This window comes from Gossypium raimondii, chromosome 7 (assembly GCF_025698545.1).
Source record: "Gossypium raimondii isolate GPD5lz chromosome 7, ASM2569854v1, whole genome shotgun sequence".
NCBI lineage: Eukaryota > Viridiplantae > Streptophyta > Magnoliopsida > Malvales > Malvaceae > Gossypium > Gossypium raimondii.
Genome location: NC_068571.1, coordinates 10,954,869 through 10,982,117, shown reverse-complemented (window position 1 = coordinate 10,982,117; position 27,249 = coordinate 10,954,869). Strand labels below are relative to the sequence as shown.

The following is a 27,249-nucleotide window of genomic DNA, read 5'->3' as shown; positions in this document are numbered from 1 at the left end:
TTCATGGGACATGTTTCTCTCAAGAAGTATGTCCAATATGAAGGGTTATGGCTCTTCAAAATTGTATTCATTGGATGCATATAAATAGAGGCATTATGGTGCTCACAAATCATACAATTACAATCAATCCTACTTTCAGAAACTAGAGTAAGAATTAGGGAATTTCTTGATTTTGCTAATCAAAGGAAATTCAAAATTTCGTTGTATCCCGATAGGACCTTTGTCTTAACCCTATAACAACTTAGTGTAGGGGCAAATAGTTCTCTTTGGAAAGCGTTATCCGTGCCTCGAAGTCTACTATTTATTTTTATATTAGTCTCCAATTCTATTATCTCCATTCAAATATCCAACATAACATTATTAGATTTTTATATTTTTAAATTGAGTTTTTACTAAATATTGAAAGATTAGATGAGATTTTCAAACATAAAATGTTGGATGTTATGTTATTTTGAAAATTTTAATTTTAAATGAATAAATAAATATTACATTTCTATATTATCATATGTTAATTAAATAAATAGTTAATTATTTAAATAAAATTTACTTTTAAATTATATTTATATTTTATTTTAAGATAATTTTAAATGAATCCTTTTAAAATTTTAAATTTAGTTTTGAGATAAAAATTAATATAATTTAAAATTCAATATTTTTATATTTTTAATTTTGAAATTCACTAAATATTTAAAAGGTTAATTTTTTAAGTTTTATTTCTTTTTTATTGGTTTTAAATTAGATTTTTGCTAAAGTTTTAACATGAATTTCAACACTCATGGATGTTGAGATCAATTTTATTTTTATTAAAATTATTCAAATTACATTTACAATTTTAATTTTTACAAAGAACTCAACATTAGTGTATGTGATGCTCGGATTAAATATTATCCTTAGAAAATCAAATTATATTGTTACCATTTAAGTTTTAAATATTATTTTATTTATAAGTTGGAAAGAGACTAATAGTAGTTTTAAGTATTGTGTCAAACATAATATATATGGTTAAAATCTATAATGATATTGTTTAAGAAAAAGTTTTAAATATTTCACAATGATGTAATCATTTCAAAATAGTTACTTTGATTTTAGTTAGACGCGAAAATTTTAGTGATGCCAAAGTATCTCTAAAAAACATATTTTGAAAAATAACTTTTATATACACATATTTTAATGAATAATAAAACACTATTTTCACGTCAAAATTGAAAGTATAAATAAAAGGTATAAATGCTATTTAATATTAAATTTTAAATATTTTATTAATTATTAAAATTCTATCACACACGTATGTATTTAGAAATTATGTATTTAGGATATAGATGTTAGTTTAGAAATAACATACAATAAATAATGAAATGTATGGTTTGAAGCTAATTAATAATAACACATAAAAAAGTACGATATTAAAATAAACAAATAGATTAAATTGTGAGTAAAATGAAATTTAAACACGTAAATAGATCATAATAAATTTAAGCGTGGGGTTCAGATCCAACACATGCAAATTTTTTATTGTTTTTAAATAAAAGACTAAAATACCTCCAGATATTATAATTTATTTTAGTTACGGAAGGATATTTTCGTAATTTCTCTAATCGAGTTGGTACTCGGTTGACTTAAGACACCAACTCTATTAGGGGTTTAAATAATAGTATAAATACAAATTATGAAAGGATATTTTCGTAATTTTTCTAATTGAGTTGGTACCTAATTGACTCGTGATACCAACTTAGTCAAGGGCCTAAATAATAAAAACAATAATTGATTGAGACAATAATGTAAATATTATATTAAAATAAAGTTTTGTTTTGTGATAAAGTTAATGTTTTATTAATGTAAATAGTACGAGTTTAAATCCATTCATATATAATTTTTTATTAATTTTAAAAACTTTGTAATACCAGCTTATATCATAGCTTAAATAATTGTAGAGATATTCATAAATAACTTATATTTTCTAATTTTTTTTCATATGTAACTTCCCATCATATTTGTTTTCATTGTTCCGTTTATCTCAACCACATTTGTCTAGCTCTTTAATTTTTCTTAATTTAAAAATTGGTAAAAACACATTTCCGTCCTTATCAAATTTAAAATTGAGTAAATTGTTCATTTTCAAAAAATTAGTACAATTTAATCCTTATTAATTTTGAAAGTGAGAAAATAAGGACAATTAATTGCATCGTTAATGTTTTTTTGTCAATTGTGCCTAATTTTGATTGACATAAAGACAAATTTAGTCTTCAATGTTTACGTATCTTGTGTAAATGTTGACAAAATGTGTAAATTTTGCAAGCTCAATTTGTTAAATTAGGACCAAGTTGATAGAAGTGTAAATGTTAGGGGCTAAATTTGTTAAATTAAGATCAAATTGAACAAAATGTATAAACTTTGAAGGCCAAATTTGTTATTCTATCAATAAAAGTATGTAAAAATTGATGAAAAACATTAATTTTGTGATTAATAGTCCTTATTTGCTCACTTTCGAAATTGACAGGGGTCTAATTTTTTAAGAGGGACCCATTTGCTTAATAATGAAATTGAGAGTGACCAGAGAGGTCTTTTTACCAAAAAAGAATTGTAATTCAAAATAAAATAGGGTTTCCGCTTACTCAAAGCACACGTATAAGGAGGGGTCCTTTTTTTTCACGAAGTTGCCGCCTTCACGAACTGTTAACCATCAAAAACCGAATTGAAGTTACAAACTTCCAACACTAAAAAAGTTACCAAACCCAGAGAACAGAACTACTTAAAGGAAGGCAAAAACAGTAAGGGAACCCAGATATTGTTGTTGCATGTAAAAGGAGAAACAATGTCGATGGATCTCAATGACTACACTATTATCAAGGAAGGAGAAGCTGAGATTCTTATGCATGCTAAAAATGAAGTTTTTTACAACAAAACCCAGGTGCCAAATTTTTTCAAATTCAATTCATTGTTAGAAATTTGATGGGTTTTTAGTTTTAGTTGATGGGTAGCTTTTGTTTGAACTGACGGGCAATTTAAATTTGATTGAATTCATGGTTTTCGTGGTTAAGTTTTGGTTAATTGGAAATTTTTGATTTCATTGAAAAGTTCTATAATTTTTATAATGATTTATGGATGGAAAGACTCTGCTTTTTTTTTTTTTGGGGGGAGGTTAAGATATGTCTTTAACAATGTCGCAGTGACTGGCTGCTCAGAAATGGTGGGAAAGAAAGGAGAGGAAGTGAAAATTCTCTCTTTTTACTGCTTTCACTGAAAACCTGTATGCTCTATTGCTGGATGCTTTTAGCAGGATATTGTTTCCTCTGCAGTATAGTTTAGGTGTTGTTTGCTTGGTTCGAGTTCAGTAGTAGGGGATCCTAATTTTGTACCATGATAACAATAATTAGGTTAACAACAGAGACATGTCTATTGCTGTCCTAAGGACATTCATATCGAGATGGAAGCAGGAGCACGAGGCATTGTTGTCTAAAAGGAACAAATCAGCTGCAAAGCTGCCTGAGAATAATGTTACTGTATCTGAGGTAGATGATACACTTAATAACTCTGATGTGAATACTGAAAAATCAAATGAAGAATGTGAAGGACCTGCAGAAAAATCTCAAGACGACACATGTACTACATCAGAAGAGCCAGTTAAGACAGAGGGCAAAGTTCGAGGGGAGCTTAAACCACCTAGAGTTCTAGAGGTTATTCTAAAATCCTCCTTTTTTTTTTCTTTTTTTTTTCCGATATAAATTTCTATGTTTTTCCACCCAATTATAGTCATGTCATTTTCTGAGTTGCTTTCAAGGTGATTTTATAGGCGTTGTCAGCTTCTGGGTTAAGGGCTCTGAGATATGCTCGGGAAGTAGAAGGGATTGGTCAAGTTGTTGCCTTAGACAATGATAAAGGTAGTATAGATGTACTGATATTCTTGATGTTCTATGTATATTTGTTTGAAGGATCATTTGGATCAAGGGAGGACCTGTAATTGCTCCCTTCATGGTTCCTATTCATATCCATACCAATACTGTGTGTCTACTTGCAGGGGCTGTTGAAGCTTGTCAGAGAAATATAAAGTTCAATGGTTCTGTAGCTTGTTCAAAAGTGGAATCACATCTTGCTGATGCTCGTGTTTACATGCTTACTAACCCAAAAGAATTTGATGTGGTATGGCATGGCATCTGCTACTTTATCTTTCAAATTAACTATTTTATGTGGAAATTTTGATATGTGTGTGTTCTCAACTGCTGCTAAAGAATTTGATATGATATGGCAGTTAAAAGCTTTAATTCAAACTTTGCAGAAAATTCTTGAGTGTAAATCATTCTCATTAGGAATTCATTTTACGTCAAAACCACTTTGTACATGGTAAAAGAAAGTTTATTAATCAATTGGCTATATGTAGGTTGTTTATGTTACTTGTCATCCACATTTCATAATTGATGGGCAACTTTTATTATTTCTGGGTGGAACTATTCAAAATGTAGCTGTGCTTATATTCTTTATTGCTGAATTTTGTGTTTCAGGTTGATCTTGACCCTTATGGTTCCCCTTCTGTGTTCTTGGACTCTGCAGTTCAATCTGTTGTTGATGGGGGCATGCTGATGTGCACTGCAACTGATATGGCAGTTTTATGTGGGGGTAATGGGGAGGTTTGTTATTCCAAGTAAGATTTGACTACTTTTACCTTCTTTTGACTATGTATTTGAAAAGTTAAGCTCATCTAATAACTGGTCATGGGAACAGATACGGATCGTACCCATTGAGAGGGAAATATTGCCACGAAATGGCTTTGAGGATACTCCTAGCCTGCATTGAGGTAATTTCATGTCCTTCAGAAAGCATGTTCTTTAAGCACTCAAAACACATTATTTATTATATATATATATATCTTGTTCTGATGCAAAAAGAACAAGGCATCTAGGGCTCCTTAAATTCTTTTATTTGCTTAATTGATTAAGGACAAAATATAACTGTAATGCAGTCTCTTAAAAATCTTCTTATTTGACATAATTGGTACTTCTTTCTTGAATACAGAGTCATGCAAACCGCTACAAACGTTATATTGTTCCTGTGCTATCTGTCCAGATGGACTTTTATGTCCGTGTTTTTGTTCGCATATACACGTAGGTCGCTTCTTGTTTTAATTTAGTTCATTAAAGTAGAAGTTATTCTCACATAATGAATGATGGAAGGGCAATTAATTCGGTGCAGTTCGGCAAGTGCGATGAAGAATACTCCCCTTAAGCTATCATATGTCTATCAGTGCACTGGTTGTGATGCTTTTCATCTTCAGCCTATTGGGAGAACCGTTTCTAAGGTTTGCTTCCTGATTTATTGTGCTAATGGTGCCTCTTGTTTGTGAGTAAGATGCACATGGATTACTCCATTTTTGCTCATTCAATGGCTTAGTGTTGCTATCAGTGACATGTTCATGCAGCTAGTAGGTTTTATTGAGTTCGGATGATTTTAGAACTTTTCTTCTGATGCCTGACAGCATACTGCTCACAGTTCCGCGTATGCCTGTGTTTGTTGCTATCATTTATAACCATTTATATGATTATCATATCTGCTGCTGGTGACCTGATGTATTTGCATCACATTTTCTTTATAAATGTTGTCATATGCTCATTTATCCTTGTCTCTTCTTGCTTGTTTTTTTCTTCTTGATGGAGCTTTGACAAAAGATGCAACTTTTTGCATGATAATGATGGGGCAGTAAAGGAAACTTATTTTCATAAAGAAATTTGGTGTCCTTTCCTTAATTAATGGAAGCTAATTCTTACTTCTATTCCAAGAGAGTAGGATTTAAATTTTTAGACACAATGTAAGGAAATGTTTCAAAGGTTTATGTTGTACAATGAGCAGAATGATGCTTTGAAAATTGATCAAAGTGTTTATCATGTATTTTTGTGAGTGACATGTGTGCTATGTTACATCAAAGACTAGTATGCTGAATGTAGCATAATCTTGAATTGCTCAATATTTTGATCTTGCGTCTACTTTTGTATGTTCAGAATACCAGTGTGAGGTATCTCCCGGGCTTTGCACCTGTAGTCCCTCAAGAGTGTAGTCATTGTCAGAAGAAATTTAACATGGGTGGCCCTATATGGTCTGCTCCAATCCATGATCAAGAGTGGGTAACGAACATACTATCAGATGTAAAATCAATGAAGGATCGTTATCCTGCCTATGATCGCATCTCTGCTGTATTGACTACAATTTCAGAGGTATGCATTTTTTTCCTTAACCCTTCCTTTGGGTTTTCCATTCTCAACCCTTAGAATGTAGTTCCCTTCAGCAGTTATTTCAGTAACTGTGAGCCATCCCGTTTTCTGTGGCGATACTAAATTGTAGAATCAAGGCTTGATATGAATGCATTTTCGCATAAATTTTTCGAACATGAAAGCGTAAGCTACAAGCTTTCGGATACACATGCCATTAGATATAAGATGGTTATTAAATTGTTTGTAACCATCAAATGTTGAAAATTCATGGAATTTATATAGACTAAACTGATTAAAAGAATAGAGTTCAACTCTTTTTAGAGATTCTTTTATGTTTGTTACCCAATTTGAAATTTCTTTGCAGGAATTGCCTGATGTGCCTCTCTTTTTGAGTCTGCACAACCTTTGTGCTACACTAAAATGCACTTCCCCATCCGCAGTTATTTTCCGCTCTGCTGTGATCAACGCAGGATACCGAATTTCTGGAACTCATGTGAATCCATTGGGACTAAAATCTGATGCTCCCATGGAGGTCATTTGGGATATAATGCGCTGCTGGGTAAGGGGCTTCTTTTAATTTGCTTCTATATTTCCTTCATTTTGTGCCTTTTGACTAAGTTATTTGGTCTTTCAAACTCCTCAACATCCATAGTTTGGTCAAGAGACATGTAATGGAATGGTAATGAAGTCATCCATAATTTGTTGTTTCCTCTATAGGTTAAAAATCATCCAGTGAAAGCTCAACCAGCTGATCAGCCCGGAAGCGTGATACTTGCCAAAGAACCTGTTCTTCAAGTATGTTTCTCATGCTGCTTTCTTTAGTTGCTTGCTGATTTCATATTCTACATATGAACAGATGCTTTCTTGGACATAAACATGGTCATAAAGATTTAAGGTAGGAAAAATTCTTTTTTACACCCGCAATCCTATTCTTTTTGGTAGGCAAACTTTGCTCGAGCTGTTGCATCCCTGAGCAAGGCACAAGCTAAGAAGGTTGCTAGATTCCTTCCAAATCCTGAAAGGCACTGGGGGCCAAAGCTTAGGGCAGGTCGCCAAATCACCAGCAAGCACATCTCTCTTTTGGGTGAAGAGAAAGTAAATGGGTGTCTCAGCCATCAAGATAGCGAGCTTGATGCCAAACGACAAAAGATCGAAAAGCTCGAGGATGCTCCCGCGGAATCATAGACCAAGGTTGGCATTAATCTTATATTACTTCGTCATCTCTAAAACTTGCCATGGTTGCATAGAGGTTAGAATTCATGGTTGTGCCACCATAATCAATTTTGCAAAATGTAATTTCTATTTGAAAACTATACTTGATTCATGGGTTTGATGCCAGGCAAAAGGCAACCGTGAATTACAATACAAAGCTATTTACTGGTTGGTTTTCTATGATAGCCTGGGACTTCAATTTATCAATTTTCTGAAAGAATTCACGTTGTACACATTCAAACATGAATACAAAGGTATGATTCTTCAAACACTTACCTCAACAGAGTGCAATTAGTAGCCTAGCCTAAAAAATTCATTTGCAGCAATTTCTGCTGGTAAACTTATTAAGCAGTACTGACTCTTAAGAGAATCCTAAAAATGATGCACAAAACCGGCAACACTTCCTTTGTTTCCAGAAGTTGTATGACATTGATATGTTCTACCTCAACTTTGTCTTATTTCTACTTCAGATCGCTCTTAAGCTTCGTTTACCATTGAATTTTAAAAGTGCTTTTCAACTTTTTAAGCCAAAATCAATAGTAAACATGTTTCTTGGCTTTTCAAGCCAACCCAAAAGAATTTGTCTTTCACATATGATTTATATTTTCAAATTAAACTCTACAAATAAGTAATATTAATTTTTTTTATAAAGTATTTAAAATTTATATTTCATGTATCATAATATTAACAAAAAGTTACGATAAATTATTTTATTATATATTTGTAATATTTATTAATACCAGAATAATAATAACTTGGTATTGTGCTAATAATAATACGTGAAAATAGTGATAATTTGATAATTTACATTTGGGTTAATTGTAATTTTATTATAATTAATTATAATTTAAGCTTATATATTTAATATATCATAATATTAATGAATTTGAGTTCATATATATTGCTTATATTAATTACTTAATAATTTATTTTAACATTTTATTATAATTTATGTTTATATATTCCATATGTCATTATATTAACGAATTTAAATATTATTTAAACACATAGTTTCTACTTTACAACATCATGTCTAAGATAGAAATCTTTAAAAATATTTTTTTCACACCGCTTTCAAACTTCAATGATAAATTAGTCCTTCATGGAAGTCGTTCTCAACATACAATTCTAATACAACTGGGCATGGAAGATCAAGGGCTAATTCTCTATTGCTGTTGTGGTAGAAAAATTGCTTTTGAAAAATATAGTAAAAAAGTGTTGTAAAAAATGTGTAGTTTATCGATTGTCTTCTCTATTGCGGTAAAAAATTATGGTGGAAAGTTAAAATGTTTATTTTACACATTATCTTAAAAAAAAAAGAAATAAATTAATTTAAATGATATTTGAAAATTTTAAACATCATTCAAATAATTAATATGAATCACTTATTAAAACTCAAAATAAAATATAAAATAACTTGTTAAGTTTAATAATTTTGTATAGTGCGAAATAAATTATTAGCATTAGGGAAGATAAAAAGATAAAAAGGAAGTGTTATTGATAATTTTATTAAGTATTTCTATACTGCTATTTTTGCAAACACAATTTTTCTGTTTATGGTCTCGAGGATGACGATCATCTTATGGTTGTGGAGGAGAAGGGTAGTCTCAAAGGAGGACACAAACATTTCAATTCGAGATTGCCTTTCAAAGAAATGTTACTTGGGGCGTCGAGGGATCCCAAATTGTCTTTGCAAGACCAAGATAAATATGACTTACAGTTGATTGAAGGGGATGTGTTTACTAGGATAGAGGATGGGCTTCCTTCAATTCGATTCTCTGAAAGGGTTTATCAAATTCTTTACCAGAGTATGTCTCGACTAGTAGTGGTTAAGCTTTTGGGAAAGAAAATAGGCTTTTAGGCTCTCTCTAATAAAATTTATCACCTTTGGAAGCCATCAACTCCCGTGAAAATTATGGATTTGGAAAATGATTATTTTATGGTGAAATTTCAGGCGGAAGTTGATTATGTTCGAGCTCTCACAAAAGGACCGTGGATAGCCTTTGGACAGTACTTAATGGTTCAACCCTGGTCGAAGTCTTTCTCTACTAGTCAACCGTATCTAATGAATGTGGTGGTCTGGATTTGTCTCACAGGTTTCCCGGATTTTTTTATCAGAAGAGCGGTCTTAACGAGTATTGGGGAAATGATTGTACATGTTATTAAACTAGATGATAATACCCGGAATGCGCAAAGGGGTCGATTTGTTCGGTTGGTGGTCCTTCTTGATATTAATAAGCCTTTGGTCTCAAAAATCAAAATCAGTGGCTGACTTCAATGCGTGGAATATGAGTCTCTTCCTAGTATTTTCTTTTCTTGTAGACAGTATGGGCGTTCGTGTGATTCATGTTCATTTGTTTCTGTTTAGCATGGTCAGAACGATGTTTTAACGGTACAAAAGGTGGATCATAAAAACCATGAAGTTTCCGTTATGGCTGAGAATGAATAAATTTTGAAATTGTTTAAACCGTGGATGGTTGTTGTGATTAAATGCTAAAAATACATATTTTATGTAATTTAATTGGTCAATTTATGAGAATACACTACTGATTTTTCCAGGTTTATATTGAATTTCATATAGGGGTGCAATTTGGGGTCAAAAGAGAAAAAAGAGAAGCAATTGGGCTAGATTGAAGAAATGAGCAAAGAAGGCGAGCCAAAACAGAATTTTTCCAAGTTGTAATTAGTTGAAATTTTATTTTGACTTAGTGGGAGATTATGTAGGGATTTTGATATCATGGGAATAGTTTGTTTCCTTGATTTTCTATGGCTAGTGGCCTTTAATTTGACAAAATTGTTCAAAGCCACTAGTATAAATAGGGGGCTACTATGTTCATTTAAGAATCAAGTTTTTCATCAAGCTTTCATCTTTTGAATATAATCTTTCTTTCCTTCTTGCAAATTTGTTTGCTGTTATTAGTTCTTAATATTTTCCCATTTATTAATTTTCAGCCTTGGAAATATAACACTAGCAGCCAAACCTTGCGTCACCCACACCCACCCACCTACATTCCTTTTTCATTTATCCAACCCTCTCCAAATATGCCCAACTCCAACATGCCCTAAACCTTAGTCAACTAAATCCATTTCAGCTTTAAGTCGGTGTTAGCTTCGTCAAGACCCGTGAGTTACGAACCCGAGCAATTCAATTCCTAATTTTCAGTATTTATTACTTCTCCAAATTAAGAGTATGACTTCATCAACTCACAAATTCAAATCAACACTAAGTCAAAAAAGACGTCTTTTGAGTTAGTGTGGTTAGACGTATAGTTGGAATTCCGAAAGGATCAATTGTCTAATCGGTTTTCCGTGAACACATTGGCGTGCCAAGTGGGGATTGTTGTTTGGTTTTGTCAAGGGAAGTAGTAACCGGATTTAAATGTCTCACGCGGTTAAGGGCATTGGTTCGAGCTAAGCTCTTCTAGAACGCAAAGCTGCCGGAGTTCTAAATCACAAACGTTTCGTAGGTTGTTTGATCGGCAATGGTTAGTTATTGGACGTTCCGTAACAAATTTACACAAGGAAGAGTTGGTGTCCGAGGCATCTTTGGTAGCTATAACTAGCTTATTGGAAAAGAGGAGTTCATCTAATTTCGAGGATTGGTTCAAAGACGAGAAAAAACCTGGTGCTAAGTTTAATTGATATGTCTTCAAATTTAATTAACTCTTTTTATTATTTAATTGTTTCCAACTTTTACTTTTTACGCATTTTTTTCCTTGTTTATTTCAGCATCCTTGGTAGCTATAACCTGCTTATTGCAAAAGTGGCCGGAGCATTACAGAGTCCAAATGGCATTCATCTATACGCAAACGTTTTGAAGGGGCACATGAAGTTGTTTTTTCTTGATCCTCTGGCACCACTGGAATTTGGAAAAATCCCGAGTACCCATCGAGACAACAATAATGGGTCTTACCAGCTAATCGCTTGAGCATTTGGTCGATGAAGGGAAGTGGAAAATGGTCTTTCCGGGTAGTTGCATTCAATTTTTTGTAATCGATACAAACCCTTCATCCATTTTGGACTCGGGTAGGGACTAGCTCTCCTCACGAGTTTTTCACCACTGTCACGCCAGTTTTCTTGGGCACGACATGAACCGGGCTAACCCAATCACTGTCGGAGATCGGGTATATCATTCCAGCATCCAACAGTTTTTGGATCTCCTTCTTTACTACCTCCATCATGGGTGGATTAAGGCACCTCTGAGCATCTCTTTTTGGTTTCGTGTTATCTTCGATGGAAATTCTGTGCATACAAGTGGATGGACTTAGCCCTTTTATGTCGGCTATTGTCCAACCAATAGCTTCCTTATAATCTATCAGAACTCGAACTAGACTTTCCTCCTCGTCTTTGGATAGTTTGTTTGACACTATCACCGGTAATGTGTTTTTTTCTCCCAAAAAGAAGTACTTAAGGTGGTCCGGTAATTCTTTAAGCCCCAAGGTTGGTGGCTGCAAAACAGAGGGCAACATTTTAGTTTGGGAAGGTAATAGTTCAAATTGGTTACCTCAGTTCGTCAACGATGGTTGCGTCTCCAAGTGATTGACAATTTCTCGCAACGGATCTTCTATAATTGCTAATTCCTCGAGATGATTTAAAACATCCATGTCAATGCTTCTGTAAAGGACAGTTTCCAACTCATCAAAGTCATGGTACTCGAAATAAGATTGAGTTAAGCAATCTATACTATCGATACTAGAAATATTTAATAGTGAGTTAGGATGACCCATAGCTTCGTAGACATTGAATTTCACGATCTTGCCATCAAACTCCATTGTCAGTGTTCTGCTCCGAACGTCAATTTTTTCCCTTGCGGTACTTAGGAATGGCCTTCCAAGCAAAATGTCAGACGAATTAGTTGAGTTATCGTCCTCCATATTAATAATGTAGAAATCTGCAGGGAAAACTAATTCGTTAACTTTAACAAGGACATCTTCAAGCAACCCTTCGGGATAGATGACTGACCTGTCCGCCAACTGGATTATTACTCCTGTCTCTTTTAAAGGACCCGTGTTAATCAACTTATAAATAGAGTAAGACATAATATTAATGAAAGCCCCTAAATCACACATGGCTTTCTTAATGCCTACATTACCTATCTCACAGGAAATAACAAACATACATTGGTCCTTGTATTTGGGCGGAACTTTCTTTTGTAGTACTGCGGAGACATTTTCTCCTACATTTACTATTTCGTTACCTATTAACCTCCTTTTGCTAATACACAATTCCTTGAGGAATTTTGCATAACGAGGGATTTGTTTGAAACCTGAAATAAATAGGGAAAAAATGCGTTAAAAAGTAAAAGTTGGAAACAATTAAATAATAAAAAAAGTTAAGTAAATCTGAAGACAAATCAATTAAACTTAGCTCAGCTTTAGGCATGAGTTTTTTCTCGTCTTTAAACCGATCCTAGAAATTAGATGAACTCCTCTTTTCTAATAAGCTAGTTATAGCTACCAAGGATGCCTCGAACACCAACTCTTCCTTGTGTAAATTAGTTATGGAACGTCCAATAACTAACCATTGCCGATCGAACAACCTACGAAATGTTCGTGATTTAGAACTCTGACAGCTTTGCGTTGTAGAAGAGCCTAACTCGAACCAATGCCCTCAATCGCGTAGGACATTTAAATCCGGTTACTACTTCCCTTGACGGATCCAAACAACTGTGATAGCCCGAAATAGGGCCTAATCGGAATAGTGGTTTCGTAACCACAAATCCGAAGTGAAATAGTTTAATTTTATAAATTTTTATTAGTTACTGATTGATTGAAATATTGTGTGAAAATATGGATAGGAAATTTTAATGCTTTAGTGCTTAATTGAATTTTTAGGACTAAATTGAAAAAAATGCAAAGTGTGTCTAATTAGTGATTAAATGACTTAATTGAATTATTGCATGAAATTGGAAGTGTTTATGTGGCAATTAGACCATAAATTAGTGTTATGGACACAAAAGGGTATTTCTAGAAAAATATCTAAGTAATGGGTCAAGGGCATTTTTGTCCAAATTGAATAAAAGACAAAATAAAGATGAAAACAAGTGTTCATCTTCTTAAAATCAGACGTTTGCTGCCAAAAAAATTCATGTCACCATAGCTAGGGTTCTTGAACTTCCTAAGCTCAATTGTAAGTGATTTCTTGCCCCGTTTTTAATTATTTTCGTATTTTTATGCTTATTGAAGCTTGAATTTCATGTTTCTACTATTTAATTTAAATGAAATTAAAGTTTGAAAATTTACCCATTCATGATATAATTGTAAATTGATTAGTGATGTTAGATAATGAATGTTTGAAGTGTTAATTACAAGTTTTACTAGATGAATTTTGATGAAAATGTTGAAAAGGGCTAAATTGTGAAAGATGGTAAAGTGTGCATAAAGTTGTGATTTTGTGAAATTGAGGGCTGTTATGAGCATGAAATATGATTTAGTGAAGTTTGAAATTTAAAATTTAGTGAATTTTATTTTACGAGCTTAGGGACAAAAGTGGAATTTTGAAAAGTTTCGGGAAAAATGTAAATTTGCCAAAATGTTGTGTATGAATTGTATTTGAATGAAATGTTGATAAAATGTATTAAATTGTGTTAATATAGATCAAGAAAGAAGAAATAGTGGAAGTGATCGGGGAAAAGAGAAAGTTATCGACTAAATTACAAAAAATAGTCGTTTTGCATCCGAGGTAAGTTATATGTAAATAATAGTTATATTTGTATAAATTGTGAATTATATTTGATATGTGAATTAATATTGAATGTGGAAGGAAAATTGTTCATGAATTATTCAAGTAATAAAGTGTTAAGTGTAAATTCCCGGTTGAACTTAGGAATAGAATTGGATACAAGTGACATGTCACCAGAGACCAGAGTTGTTACAGATGTTACGGTGTTACAGTGAGTCCCGGTCTGGGTGATCTAGCATGTGTTGCAGACACCTGACAGCTTGTGTGAGCAGGCCCGTGGACATTTCCAGTGTTATTGATCAGTGGTAGCTTCGGCTACATTTCAGTGGTAGCTTCGGCTACATATCAGTGTGGCACTTATGTGCTAAATCTCTACGTATCCGTGTATATTCCAACTGTTCAACGGGATTAATAATGAATTAAAGTGAATATGAAATGTTAAGTGTGAAAATGTATATGCAAGTGAATTGGTAAGATTGTGCATGTGTAAGTGATTGAAATTGCTAAGAAATGTTTTGATTAGTTATATGTTAAAAGTGTTAATTATTAAATGAGTAATTATTGTTTACATGTAACTTACTAAGCTATTTATAGCTTACACATCTCTTTCTTTCCTTTGTTTTATAGTGATTTGAACTTGATCGAATAGTGGACCGTCGGACTCGTATCACACTATCATAGCCATCTCGGTATTATGTGCTTTTCAAAATGTTTGAACTATGGCATGTATAGAGTCTTAATCATTTTGAGCATGTTCAAATGATATGGCTAAGATTAGCTATTGAAATGGTTAGTAAAGATTATGTTTTGGTATTATGTATGTGTAAATGGTAACTAATTCAAAGAAGCAGTTTCTTTGACAGCAGCAGTGACGTGAATGTAAAAATTCACCATAAATAGTAGAAATGGAATTAGAGAGTGAATTATATATGGAATTAAAGCTTATCAAGTCCATTTTATATGAAAGAAACTATGTAGGAAAAGGAATTCTGTATTTTGAGATATTTGAATTTTAGTGAGACAGGGTCAGAATGGTTTTGAAGTCCCTGTTCTGACTTTAGAAAATCATTATAAATTGTACAGAAAGAATTATGGGTTATAATTTATATGTGTAGATTTCTTAGTGAGTCTATTTTCAAAATAAAAAACTATAACCTTATATGTATTCTGTACAAAGAGATAATTGATTTTTAGTGCCGAGAGGTCAGATCTGTCGAGCTGTGAAACAGGGGATACTTTAATGAATAAACTGTACTAATTGGCCAAGTCAAAAATTCTGAAAATTTTATGGTAAGTAGTAATATGAGTCTAGTTTCAGGGAAAATTTACGGATTTAAATTTTGAGTTCTGTAGCTCGAGTTATAATTAAATTAGTGAAAGTCACGCAGGTAGACAGTTTTGTTGTGAACAGTGAATTTAATTTTAAAAGCAATTTTTTTATGCTCCGAATTGGTAAGTTAAATTGGATAACATCTCGTACTAGATTTCGGTGACGGTCTCGGGTAAGGGGTGTTACAACAACAATCTCCACTTGGCACGCCAATGTGTTCACGAAAAACCGATTAGACAATCGATCCTTTCGGAATTCTAACTGTACATCTAACCACACTAACTCAAACAACGTCTTTTTTGACTTAGTGTTGATTTGACCTTGTGAGTTGACGAAGTCATACTCTTAATCCGGAGAAATAATAAATACTGAAAATAGAGAGTTAAATTGCTCGGGTTCGTAACTCATGGGTCTTTGATGGGGTTAACACTAACTTAAAGCTGAAAGGGGTTTAGTTGACTAAATTTTAGGGCATGTTGGAGTGGGGCATATCTAGAGAAGGTTGGATAAATGAAAAAGAAATGTAAGTGGATGGATGTGGGTGACGCAACGTTTGGGTGCAGTATTTCCAAAGCTGGAAATTAATAAATGGAAAAATATAAGGAATCGATGTCAACAAATAAATTTGCAAAAAGGAAAGAAAAGATTGAATTAAAAAGATAAAAGCTTGATGAAAAACTTGATTCTTAAATGAACATAGTAGCCCCCTATTTATACTAGTGGTTTTGAACAAATTTGCCAAATTAAAGGCCACTAGCCATAGAAAATCAAGGAAAAAAAATTCCCATGATATCAAAAACCCTACATAATCTCCCACTAAGTCAAAATAAAATTTCAGCTAATTACAACTTGAAAAAAATTCTATTTTGGCTCACATTCTTTGCTTCTTTCTTCAATCTAGCCAAATTGCTTCTTCTTTTTCTCTTTTGACCCCAAATTACACTCCTATATAAAATTTAATATAAACACTGAGAAAATTAGTGGTTCATTCTCATAAATTGACCAATTAAATTAAATAAAATATGTACTTTTTGCAGTTAATTAGTTGTTGATCACCGGAATAGTAGATCTGGCAAGAAACAGACGGTAACTCGACAGGGAATTAACATGATCTCGATTCAACGTTCTGCAGGATTTACGGGATTTAAATCAGGGGGATAATAGGGAATCTAATCCCACTGTTTCAGCTAAATTGAACTTGTTAGTTGAGGAAGGATCACAGCTTAAACCTCAACTGGGTTATGCGTCTGCCTTGGGCCGGTCTTCTTGGGAGGGCATAAAGGAAACGGGTCCTCGTAATGGACAGATAGCTACGGGCTTTGATTTGGTTGGGCCTAGCTTTACAGCTGGGCATAGAATCTCAAACTTGGGCATGATTATTGGACCTTCCAACGTGCATTATGTGCCCACCGTTTCAAATGGAAGCCATGGGGCTTTAATTGCTAACACCGCTGCTTCTAATTCTAACAGCTCACTGCCCAAATCGATAGATTTTCTTGATGATCTCCCCGTTTCGCTGACCAAAAATCTACCCAGCAGAATTAATGTCATCTCAAAGCAAGGAAAATCCAATGTTTTTGTCGAAAAAATAGAAGTTACGACCCTAAATTCTGATTGCCACTCGGTCATAAAATTTGTTGAAATTAGAAACCCCAATAATTCCAAAGGTAATCAACCTATTAATATTTCTTCACGAACACAAGATGAAAGAAATGTTGGTTCAGATACATTGAAAATGGGAGATACTAAACGTCCAAGGAAAGACTCCCATATTCTTCAGGGTAAAAGGAAGTAAATTTAAGGTTAGGGCTAATTCTTGTGAATCGGTTGTTGAAGCGATGTCAAAGGTGGTTGAAAAAACTGGGTCTAACAGTCTAATTATGGATTCAAGTTATGGACAAGGGGCTTTGACGAATCTCAGTGAGGTGGCTACCCTAGATGTTTAAGGTGTGTTTGTTCAATTTATTATTTTATAATTTTATTGAATGATACCAAGTATTTTTGTTTGGAATTTTCAAGGGTGTGCGTCTCCTAAGTTTGCTTGTATTGTTAGAGAGTATTTTGTGGATTTTGAGATTGATGTTGCTGCTTTTCTTAAAACAAAAGTTAGTGGTCCAAAAGCTAATGAAATCATTTCCAAGATTGGTTTGGATTGCTCCCATAGGATTGAGGCTCGAGGTTTCACCGGGGATTTATGGATTTGTTGGAAGAATAGTATCCATATCCAAATAATTCATAACGATTCTCAGTTTGTTCATTGCCGCTTAGGGAAGAAATTGAGCTCCACAAATATTCTAGTGCATTTATTTATGGTTTTTCAGATAACAGAAACGTAAAATATTGTGAGATCGGTTGGATCTTGTTTCCCGCTCCATTAAAGAGCCTTGGTTCTTAGTGGGAGACTTCAATTCACTGCTTTCTCCTAACGAAAAAAGAGGGGGTAGACCTATTACTTCTGGTTATAGGTTATTCCAGACTTTCATCCTTAACAATGGTTTGAGGGACCTTTGTTTCAAAGGCCTGCAATTTACTTGGAAACTAGGGGCTATTTTTGAAAGACTTGATCGAGCAATCGAGAATAGTGAATGGTGTCATTCTTTTCCTGATACAATTGTTCTTCATCTTCCTCGTCTCAAATCTGATCATAGGCCCATCCTGCTACCTTTTCACACTCTTAGTCACAGCTTTCGCGCTAAACCTTTTCACTTTCATGCTTCTTGGATTTCTCATCCGGATTTTGCACAATTTGTTTGAGATAATTGGATGAGTGGGTCGGAGTTATTTGGTGATCTTATCTCCCTCACCAATAATCTTAAAAGATAGAACTCTGAGGTCTATGGTCGCATATTTCAAAGAAAATGACCAATAGCTCATCGGTTAGGAAGGGTTCAAGCTGCTTTGGATAGAAGATGGTTTAGCTCTTTATTAGATCTTGAGACCGACCTAAGAATTGAATATGGGAAAATTCTTTATGAGGAAGAATTATTTTGGAGGCAGAAGTCGAGATTGGGATGGATTCAATTAGGGGATTGAAACACGAAGTTCTTCCATAATAAAGATATCACAAGGCAAAACTTTAATAAAATTTCTGCTGTGAAATTTGGCGATAGTTGGTGTTATGACATTGAGACTCTTCATGATGAGGTGATTCATTTTTTCTCTTCTTTCTACTCTTTGGATGACTCTTCTTGTACCCCGTTCCCTTTACATGGTTATTTTTTGAAACTTGATTCTGGAATATTGGATTCTTTATCTCTGAATATTATTGATGAGGAAGCTCATAATGCATTATTTAGTATGGGTCCTTTGAAAGCCCCGGGTCCAGATGGTCTTCATGCTCTTTTTTTCAGAGTCAATGGAACACGATCGATTTGGATGTGTGTTATTGGGTTTGTGGTATTTTTTCAGGACAATCTCTTAATCGTTCTATTAACAAGATACCCTTGGTTTTCATTCTTAAAATTATGAGCCTTGAATCTCTCTTGCAATATCGTCCTATAAGCCTCTATAATGTCCTTATAGGATCGTAACCAAAATAATTGCGAACCGTTTCAAGCCTATTCTCCCTTCTCTTATCGCTCAAAATCAAGTTAGTTTTGTGGCAAGAAGGCGAATCACAGATAATATTATAATTGTTCAGAAGATTGTGCACTCAATATCTAGTAAAAAAGGCAAGAAGTCATGGATGGCCATCAAAGTGGATTTAGAGAAAGCGTATGACTGAATCTGTTGGGACTTTATTGAGGAAACTCTTTTGGATGTTGGTTTCCCTTTGACTTTAGTTAATGTCATCATGGAATATATCACGTCGATCTTTATGCAGATTGTGTGGAATGGAAGGCTTACTAATGAGTTTGTTCCTAAGAGAGGTATTAGGTAGGGTTGTCCATTGTCTCCTTACATGTTCTTTGTATGGAGAGACTAGGTTAGTTAATCCACAGAAATGTTGAAGAGAAGGTTTGGAAGCCTATTGTTCTGGGTAAGGACGGACCTCCCATCTCACTTCTTTTCTTTGCAGATGATCTTTTCTTGTTTGTTAAGCTGATGTTGATCAGGCGCATAAGATTAAGGATGCCTTAATTCTTTTGGGGCGACCTTAGATCATAGAGTTAATGGATAAAAAACTATGGTGTTCTTCTAAAAAAACTTGGAGGTTAATAACATTCATGCCATTTGTAAAATTCTCGAATTTCACCAATATGAAGATTTGGGAACTTATCTAAGAGTGCATTTGTTTCACAAGTGGGTCATCAAGGATAGCTTTCATTTCATCGTTGGTAAGGTTAGGCAGAAGTTGGATAACTGGAATGCTATTATGCTTTTAATGGCTCGACGAGTCACTTTAGCATGGATTGTTTTATTGTCTATTCCTAACTATTTTATGTAAACTATGAAGATCCCTCATGATATTTGCGCAGATTATTGCCATGGATGTATTATGCCAATATAATTGATTGATTGTACCAATATAATTGAATGTTTATGTGTTAAAAGATGATTTTATGTGCCATGGAAAAATTGATTCTTAATTCTTGAAATAGCAAGTGATGTTATGGTGAAATGTTAACATGTTGTGACTGAAAATTTAATGCTTAATTTCTTTGATTTATGCATGATTGGGTGCAAATTACTTAATGTTTTTACTATCATTCACCGAGCTTTTTAAGCTCACACCCTCACATTTTGTGCAGATAAATTTCAGGCGTAAAGAGTCGAGAAGCGAGTGTAAGGGTGATCCAAGAATAAGGCTCGGTACTGGCTTAAGAAATTCACTTTAGAGACTATATAGGGGTATTGTGATGCTTTTGGGACTAGTGTTATTTTACTTGTAATGGACATTGTACATTAAATTTTGGAATTTAATTTTGGTGATTTTATATTACTTTAATACATGATTTTATGTCTAATTGATGTTTAATTTATGGTATATTGATGAGTGTTCGTACGATGGTTGATAACACGGTGTATGAAGCATATATTTTATACTAACAATGTTTAATTGAAGCTTACGATGGAGGGGATTGCTTGTGACTAAGGTATGTAGCTTGTGTGAATTAATTAATGTTTACTAAGCATGCAATTGGGTGTTAAATTTTGATTAATTTTTGCATATTTACTGTAAATAAATTAAATTGGAGATGTGTGGATGTTTATGGTAATTAATTATAGCTATTTCAAATTTAATGGGTAAATAAAATATGTAACATCAGGTAATTAAAAATAATTTTTGACAAAATAGGTGCAGTGGTCTACATACGGGCGTGTGGAAGGGGGACATGGTCGTGTGGGTTTTTGGGGGTTTGGTTTTTGGTTTTTGTAATCTAGTATTCTAATTTTCTTAATTTATAATTTAGTCTTAAAACTTGATTAGATTAATTGAAGCCTTTAATGATAGGGAAGCTTGGTAATATTTTAGGATTAGACTTGTAACTATTAATATTTGGTAGAAACACTCTTAATTTTTAATTTGGAAAATGTACTAAAAGTTATGATTTAGTCCCTAATAAGAAAACTTGAATTAGACATAGTAAATGAACTCGAATTAAGGTGAAACTTTTAGGGCTTTCATAATTTCACTAAAAGAATGTCGGTAACTATTTAGAAAAAAATTGGGATAGTTGATAAAATAACAAAAATACACTTAAGTTTAAATACTTAGAAAAAAGTGTAAAAATGGTTCACAAATTTCTTCCACATTAATAAATGATAATTAATTAGTCATAAATGAGGTGTTATAAGGTTGGGGTGTGTTTGAGTGGTCGTTAGCTAGAGAGTCGCTTTGGTGGCTAATGTAACGCTTCAAATTCGGGCTGGTCCGTCTCAGTCGGGTTTTGGGTGTCATAGCATACTGCACGACCATGTGGTAGGTCATGTCAATTTCGCGAATTTTCATCCTAAATTGTGGGAAATCACATTTTTTTTAGGTTTTTCAAGTATTTTAAGATGTATATATGAAAAAAATAAGAAGAGAGGAGTGAGCCATCATGGAATATTCAAGAAAATAGCTCGAAGAACACCATTGAAGCCAAATCTGAAGCAGAGTTCCGTCAAGATTGAAGACTCCTATTTGATTTCTTTAGAGATTATCATGAGTTTCTTTGTTTCTTACGGTTATACTGTATCTTGAATGATTCTATTTTTAAGTAGAACTAATTTTGTAAAAACCTAGAGAGATGAACCCTATGATAAATTCCATCGTTTGATTTTTTTATTTTAGGGAATAAATTCTTAGTTTCTTGTTCTCAATAATGTGTGCTTAATTCTTGGTTTAATATTTATAGATTATTGATCCATGTTTGATGTGCTTAAATCAGAGGAGAAATAGACCATAATTAAGAGTAGATCTTGCATAGTTGAGTGGAGTTACATGTAATCCTAGAAATACGACTACATAAATCTACTGGATTAGAGCCAAATCTTATAGGGGAATCTATAAAATTAGTTAATGTGGTAATAAGAGTTTTAATTAGAAAGAATTTTAATTAATCAACCCGAGTCAATTGTTCTTATTCTTGAAAGAGATATTAGTATAATTTAGGGATTTCTATGGATCAAGTTACTAAATACATAAATTGCGTAATTTAGATTGATAATAATAAATGAAATCTAGTTGAATTCTTTCTTAGGTATTGTCTCGCTCATTGGTTGTTAATCATTTATTTTCTTGATTTGTTCTTTACAGTGTTCATTATGTAATTTTAGTTTTTAATCAATCACTCCAACTACTCGGTTAAATAATAGAAAGACAGTAATTACTAATACTTTTAGTCTTTGTGGAACGTAATCTTTGCTCACCGTAGTTATACTATTAATTGATAGGTGCAATTGCCTTAGTTAAATTTTTAATTGGTTTTGTGGACATCAAGTTTTTTGCGTCGTTGTTGGGGACTAAAATATTAGGAAAACTTTATTTTTATTAATTTATCCATTTTTTAATTTAATTTTTTAATTTATCCATTTTTTAATTTAATTTTTACATTCTAATTTTTCTTTTGTTTGATTCTTACAGGTTCTTTTAGTTTATGACTAGAGGTAACCCATTAGAACCAATAATTTTTTATAGTGAGATCGAAAAAACTGTTCGCAAAAATCATAGAGAGGTTAGAGAAGACAAGTTCAATAGGTTTTAATAGATGATCAAGAGAAAATGATATTACGTTAGAACCTCGGACTATGTATGACTATTCTAAGCTTACTCTGATTAGGGCTGAATCAAGAATTACTGCAAATAATTTTGAGATTAAGTTGAACACAATTCAGATGGTGCAGTAGTATGTTTAGATTGATGGTTTACAAGATGAACATTCGAAAGCTCATTTGGCTAATTTTGTAGTGATCTACGATACTTTCAAGATTAATGGTTTTACTGATGATGGCATACGCTTATGGTTATTCCCATATTCCTTGAGGAGCAAGGCAAAACAATGGTTGAATTCATTGCTATGGGGTTTTATCACGATTTGGGCTCAAATGACTGAGAAGTTTTTGTTAAAATCTTTTCCACCGGCTAAAACAACTAAGTTGAGGAATGAAATCTCTTCTTTTCTTCAGTTTGGTATTGAGATGCTTTAGGATACATGGGAGAGTTTTAAGGATTTGTTGAGAATATGTCCTCATCATTGACTACCTTTGTGGCTCGAAGTTTAAACTTTTTACAATGGTTTGAATCCTTCGACTAAACAAATGATTGATATAACAGCTGGCGAAACATTGAATAACAAAACACCTAAAGCAGCTGTAACGCGTAGGTTTGTACAAGTGTACACAGTCGTTATCAAGTAATAAGTAAGTATCGAGTTATCGTCTCCATAGGGGTTGTATTTGTGCTAAGTCACTTAATTTGTAAAATTATATTAACAATTTGGTAAATAAAAACACAATATAGTTGAGAAATGGTGATTAAAATATATTAAACTAAATGCAATGATCCCTAATGCAAATTATCCTAAGTATGCAACTATATGAATGAAATAGATTTTAGTAAAATTAAACACAATTTGCAACAATTATAACATAAATAAACTAGAACAATTACTTTAATTAAACTCAATTTATTAATAACATGATTAATAACATTCGAAAAAACATTCCATGACAACTCGATCTTTCATGAGTTTGGAAACCACATTAGGTCCTTCCGAAATCCTTTACTTAGTAAATACGTATTTTACTGATCCTTATTTACTAAGGGTTTCTTAGCATTCGTGTGAGGTAACAGGGACGTGTCAGGTTTGAAACAATTAAATCACACAAATCTAAAAACTATGCAGATAACAGAGCTTGGTTAGAGTTGTTATGCAACCTCTAATTTAATCGGGCCAGGATCTAAATTGAGCATGCACATTTCAATTATGTGTCCATTAGCTGTCATCTGGTCAGGACCGCTGAGCTAATTCAGGTGCATTTCAATCACGTATGAACGAAATACAAACTTGGTTTTAATTGAAAACATGATCGATTGAGGCACAAACATTATAAGTATGAATCAAATAAATATTATTTAATCAAAGCAATCATCCTAGCTTAAATAAAATTAAGATAACATTGTTGTAAATAAGAACAAAGAACACATATCAAACATCTTTATATTAAATTAAAGAAAAGGAAGATTAAACCCAATTCAGAATGGCTGTCACCCAAGACTCTGACTGACGAGGCTCCTTCGTTCCTTTGCTTTACTCCTTTGCTGATGGCTCTCCAAGGTGGCTGACCAAGGGTTCTTTAAGAGGCTTAATTGCTAAAATCTCTATAAAGAGATGATGCTAGGCGTGGGAATGGAAAAGGCTAAGAGAATTTGGAGAAAAGAGAGAATGATGCTTGAGAGATGATGAATGAAGGAATGAGAGGGTCTTATTTATAGGTGAGGAGAGGGGGATAGTTTGCTAAAAATAGGAGTTTTTATCTTTTGAAGCATCTTCCATAGGTGGCCGGCCATAAATTGAGCAAGTTGAGCTGATTTTTCCTTAATTTTTGGTCAATTTGAGTGCCACAACAACTCAGGACTGAGACTCAGTCAAGTGCAAATCTTCAGGTAAATCTCTAATTTCTTCAACTCTTCAAGGACCTTGTGCAATTAAACCAAAAACTGGTTTATGGACAGCCATGTGCAGCTGAATTTTGGGGTTGACTTGGTCTCCAATTTGGACGGTTTTGTAATTCAACAAAGCTATTAGACCTGTCCAGAATAAATCAACAAGTTAGAGTACCAAAGAATAAAATTTATCCAATTTAATTAATTAATTAAAAACCCAAATTATTAATGAAATATTTTAAAATGAATTATTAAATATAATTTTATTTTATTATTTAATTTAATCATGAGTGACCCAATTTATGTCTTAAAAATATAATATATTCAAATTAATATAAAATAAGCCATTTATTGCATGAAAACTATATAATAAAGCATAAAATCATATTTTAATAATTTCTATGTCCTAATTTCATATTTTAACATAAATCATTAATTTATTAAATAATTACTTAGTTTTAACAACGGATGTAAATAAAAAAGGTGATAAATTACATAGGAAAAATTCTATATATTTTTCCGTTTATAGTAGCCCAAGAGCTTATTGAGGAGATGGCACTGAATAATTATTAGTGGCAAGTTACGAGAGTAAAACCTGCCAAGGCAGCCAGAGTTTTTGATATTGATGCAGTTTCTAGTTGGCAAGTTAGGTTGAAGCTCTTGGTAAAAAAAATGATGGTTTGAATTTTCTAAGTAGGTGAATCCGGTAATGCAATGTGATGCGACTAGAGCGAGGATGATTAATTTAGAATATTCACCCTTCAAGTTTAACATGGAGCATGAGCAAGTTGACTTTATAGGTAATAATTCTAGACCTCAAAATAACCCCTATAGCAATAGTTATAATCTAGGATGGAGGAATCACCCAAATTTTTCTTGGGGTGGTCAAGGAAATCAAAGGTCAATACCCCCTCTGGGTTTTCAGCAAACTTATCAGTAAGAAAAGAAATCGAACCTTGAGGAGATGTTAGTTAAATTTATTTCGGTATCCAAAACTAGATTTCAAAACACTGAGACAATTCTGAAAAATTAACAAACATCAACTTAGGGACTTGAAAAATTAGATTGGACAACTTGCTAAACTAGTTTCGGAGAGACAATAAAGTAGCTTACCTAGTAACACTGAGTCCAACCCAAAAGAGCATGTAAAAGCAGTTATGTTGAGGAGTAGGAAAGTGTTGTCTGAAGCTGAAAATAAGTTGAAACAAGAAACCAATGAGAAAGATGGTGGGGTGGTAGAAAAGGAAAAAAAATTTAAACATAGGTTATTAAAGAGTACAAAGCACCAATTTCATATCTGACAAAGTTGAAGAAAGTCCGCATGGACGAACAATTTGGTAAATTTCTTGAACTTTTTAAACAATTACATATTAACTTACCTTTTTTTGAAGCTCTTTCACAGATGCCCAAATATGCAAAAGTTTTAGCTGTAAACGAATAAAATGAAGTTAGAAGAGCTATCTACTATGGCACTAAATAAGGAGTGTTCGAACATTCTCCAAAATAAACTGGTCATTAAGTTGAAAGATCCATGAAGTTTTACTATCCTTTGTTTTATTGGTAGTTTAAACGTTGAAAAAGCATTGGCTGATTTGAATGCTAATATAAATTTAATGTCTTATAAAATGTTAAAGCAACTTGGTCTCGGGGAACCAAAACCTACTAGGATGAGTATTCAATTAGCTAACAGATCTATTAAGTATCCTAAGGGCATTATTGAAGATGTACTTGTGAAAGTAGATAAATTCATATTCTCTGTTGATTTTATTAAACTTGACATGGATGAGGATATTGAGGTGCCTTCAATTTTAGATCAACCCTATTTAGTCACTACTAGAGCTACTATTAATGTAGGTAATAGTAAACTTGTGCTTAGGGTAGGTGATGATGAGATCATTTTTCAAATATATGATGCCATGCGAGTTTCTAGTGAGCAAGATGATTCCTATTATTTTATCGATTGTATTGGTCATGCTATTCAAGATTCATTGTAGGAAATTATTCATAGGAACACATTGGAATCGTGTATTATTCGATGTGAGGAGTTAGATGGAAATAACTTGCAGGAAATTAATCTGGATGCTAATGCGTCTCCATTGAGACAAAAAGATTTTGAGACCACTGAAGTAAATAAAAAATTAAAAGTAAAACCCTCTATTGAAGAACCTTCCAAACTGGAGTTGAAGCAATTATCGAATCACTTGGAATACACATTCCTAGGAGACAATACTACACTACCAGTGATTATCACTTTAGATTTAAAACTGAATGAGAAAGATGAGTTATTGCAATCCTGAAGGAACATAAAAGAGCTATAGCCTGGAGAATTTCTAACATAAGAGGGACCAGTCCTTATTTTCGCACCGATAAGATTTTAATGGAAGACGAGTATAAGACATGTGTGCAAGCTCAAAGGAGGTTAAATCCTAACATGAAGGAAGTTGTCAAAGTTGAGGTAATTAAACTTTTAGATCCTAGAGTTATTTACCCTGTAATAGCCCATTTTTAGTAGTGTTGAAAATAGTGGTTTCAGGACTACGATTCTGACAAGTGAGTCAATATTTTATTATTTATTTAATTTTATAGAGTTATTATAAAGTCGTGTTAAAATATATTTAAGAAATTTTAATGTTTAGTTAGTTAATTAAATAAAAGGGATTAAATCGTAAAAGCGCAAAAGTTAGTTTCTATTAATTAAATGTGCTAAATAGCTATTGAAAGGTGAGTTAATGGACTTATTTAGTAAATAAACCATGTAGATAGATAGTGAACAATTATGGACAATGTTTTGTTAATGA

General features: G+C 33.0%; 2 protein-coding genes, 1 long non-coding RNA gene and 1 other non-coding gene across 5 annotated transcripts; 3 read left to right on the top strand and 1 right to left on the bottom strand.

Moving 5' to 3' along the window:
- The first annotated feature begins 2,636 nt into the window (after positions 1–2,636).
- Positions 2,637–7,678, top strand: LOC105801633 (probable tRNA (guanine(26)-N(2))-dimethyltransferase 2). Of its 2 annotated transcripts, XM_012632863.2 has the most exons (13): positions 2,637–2,908; positions 3,375–3,674; positions 3,791–3,878; positions 4,016–4,137; positions 4,497–4,636; positions 4,717–4,789; positions 5,008–5,096; positions 5,185–5,290; positions 5,988–6,200; positions 6,562–6,756; positions 6,915–6,992; positions 7,140–7,388; positions 7,537–7,678. In XM_012632863.2, exons 1-12 carry the CDS (start codon positions 2,813–2,815, stop codon positions 7,380–7,382), a joined length of 1,743 nt encoding a protein of 580 aa, XP_012488317.1. In that variant the 5' UTR covers positions 2,637–2,812; the 3' UTR covers positions 7,383–7,388; positions 7,537–7,678. The 2 variants fall into 2 exon arrangements, with proteins under 2 accessions (XP_012488317.1, XP_012488303.1); XM_012632849.2 differs by having other exon boundaries at positions 7,140–7,678.
- LOC128042294 (uncharacterized) lies at positions 7,535–9,925 on the top strand. The gene is made up of 2 exons (XM_052633025.1): positions 7,535–7,663; positions 9,364–9,925. The coding sequence occupies exons 1-2, from the start codon at positions 7,652–7,654 to the stop codon at positions 9,679–9,681; spliced, it is 330 nt and encodes a 109-aa protein (XP_052488985.1). The 5' UTR covers positions 7,535–7,651; the 3' UTR covers positions 9,682–9,925.
- A 6,977-nt stretch (positions 9,926–16,902) lies between these two features.
- On the top strand, positions 16,903–20,327 carry LOC128042332 (uncharacterized). Its single transcript, XR_008197556.1, has 2 exons — positions 16,903–17,367; positions 20,112–20,327. It is a non-coding gene; the product is annotated as an uncharacterized LOC128042332 (long non-coding RNA).
- Positions 20,328–22,938: 2,611 nt separating this feature from the next.
- On the bottom strand, positions 22,939–23,045 carry LOC128042776 (small nucleolar RNA R71). Its single transcript, XR_008198287.1, has one exon. It is a non-coding gene; the product is annotated as a small nucleolar RNA R71 (small nucleolar RNA).
- Positions 23,046–27,249: the final 4,204 nt, after the last annotated feature.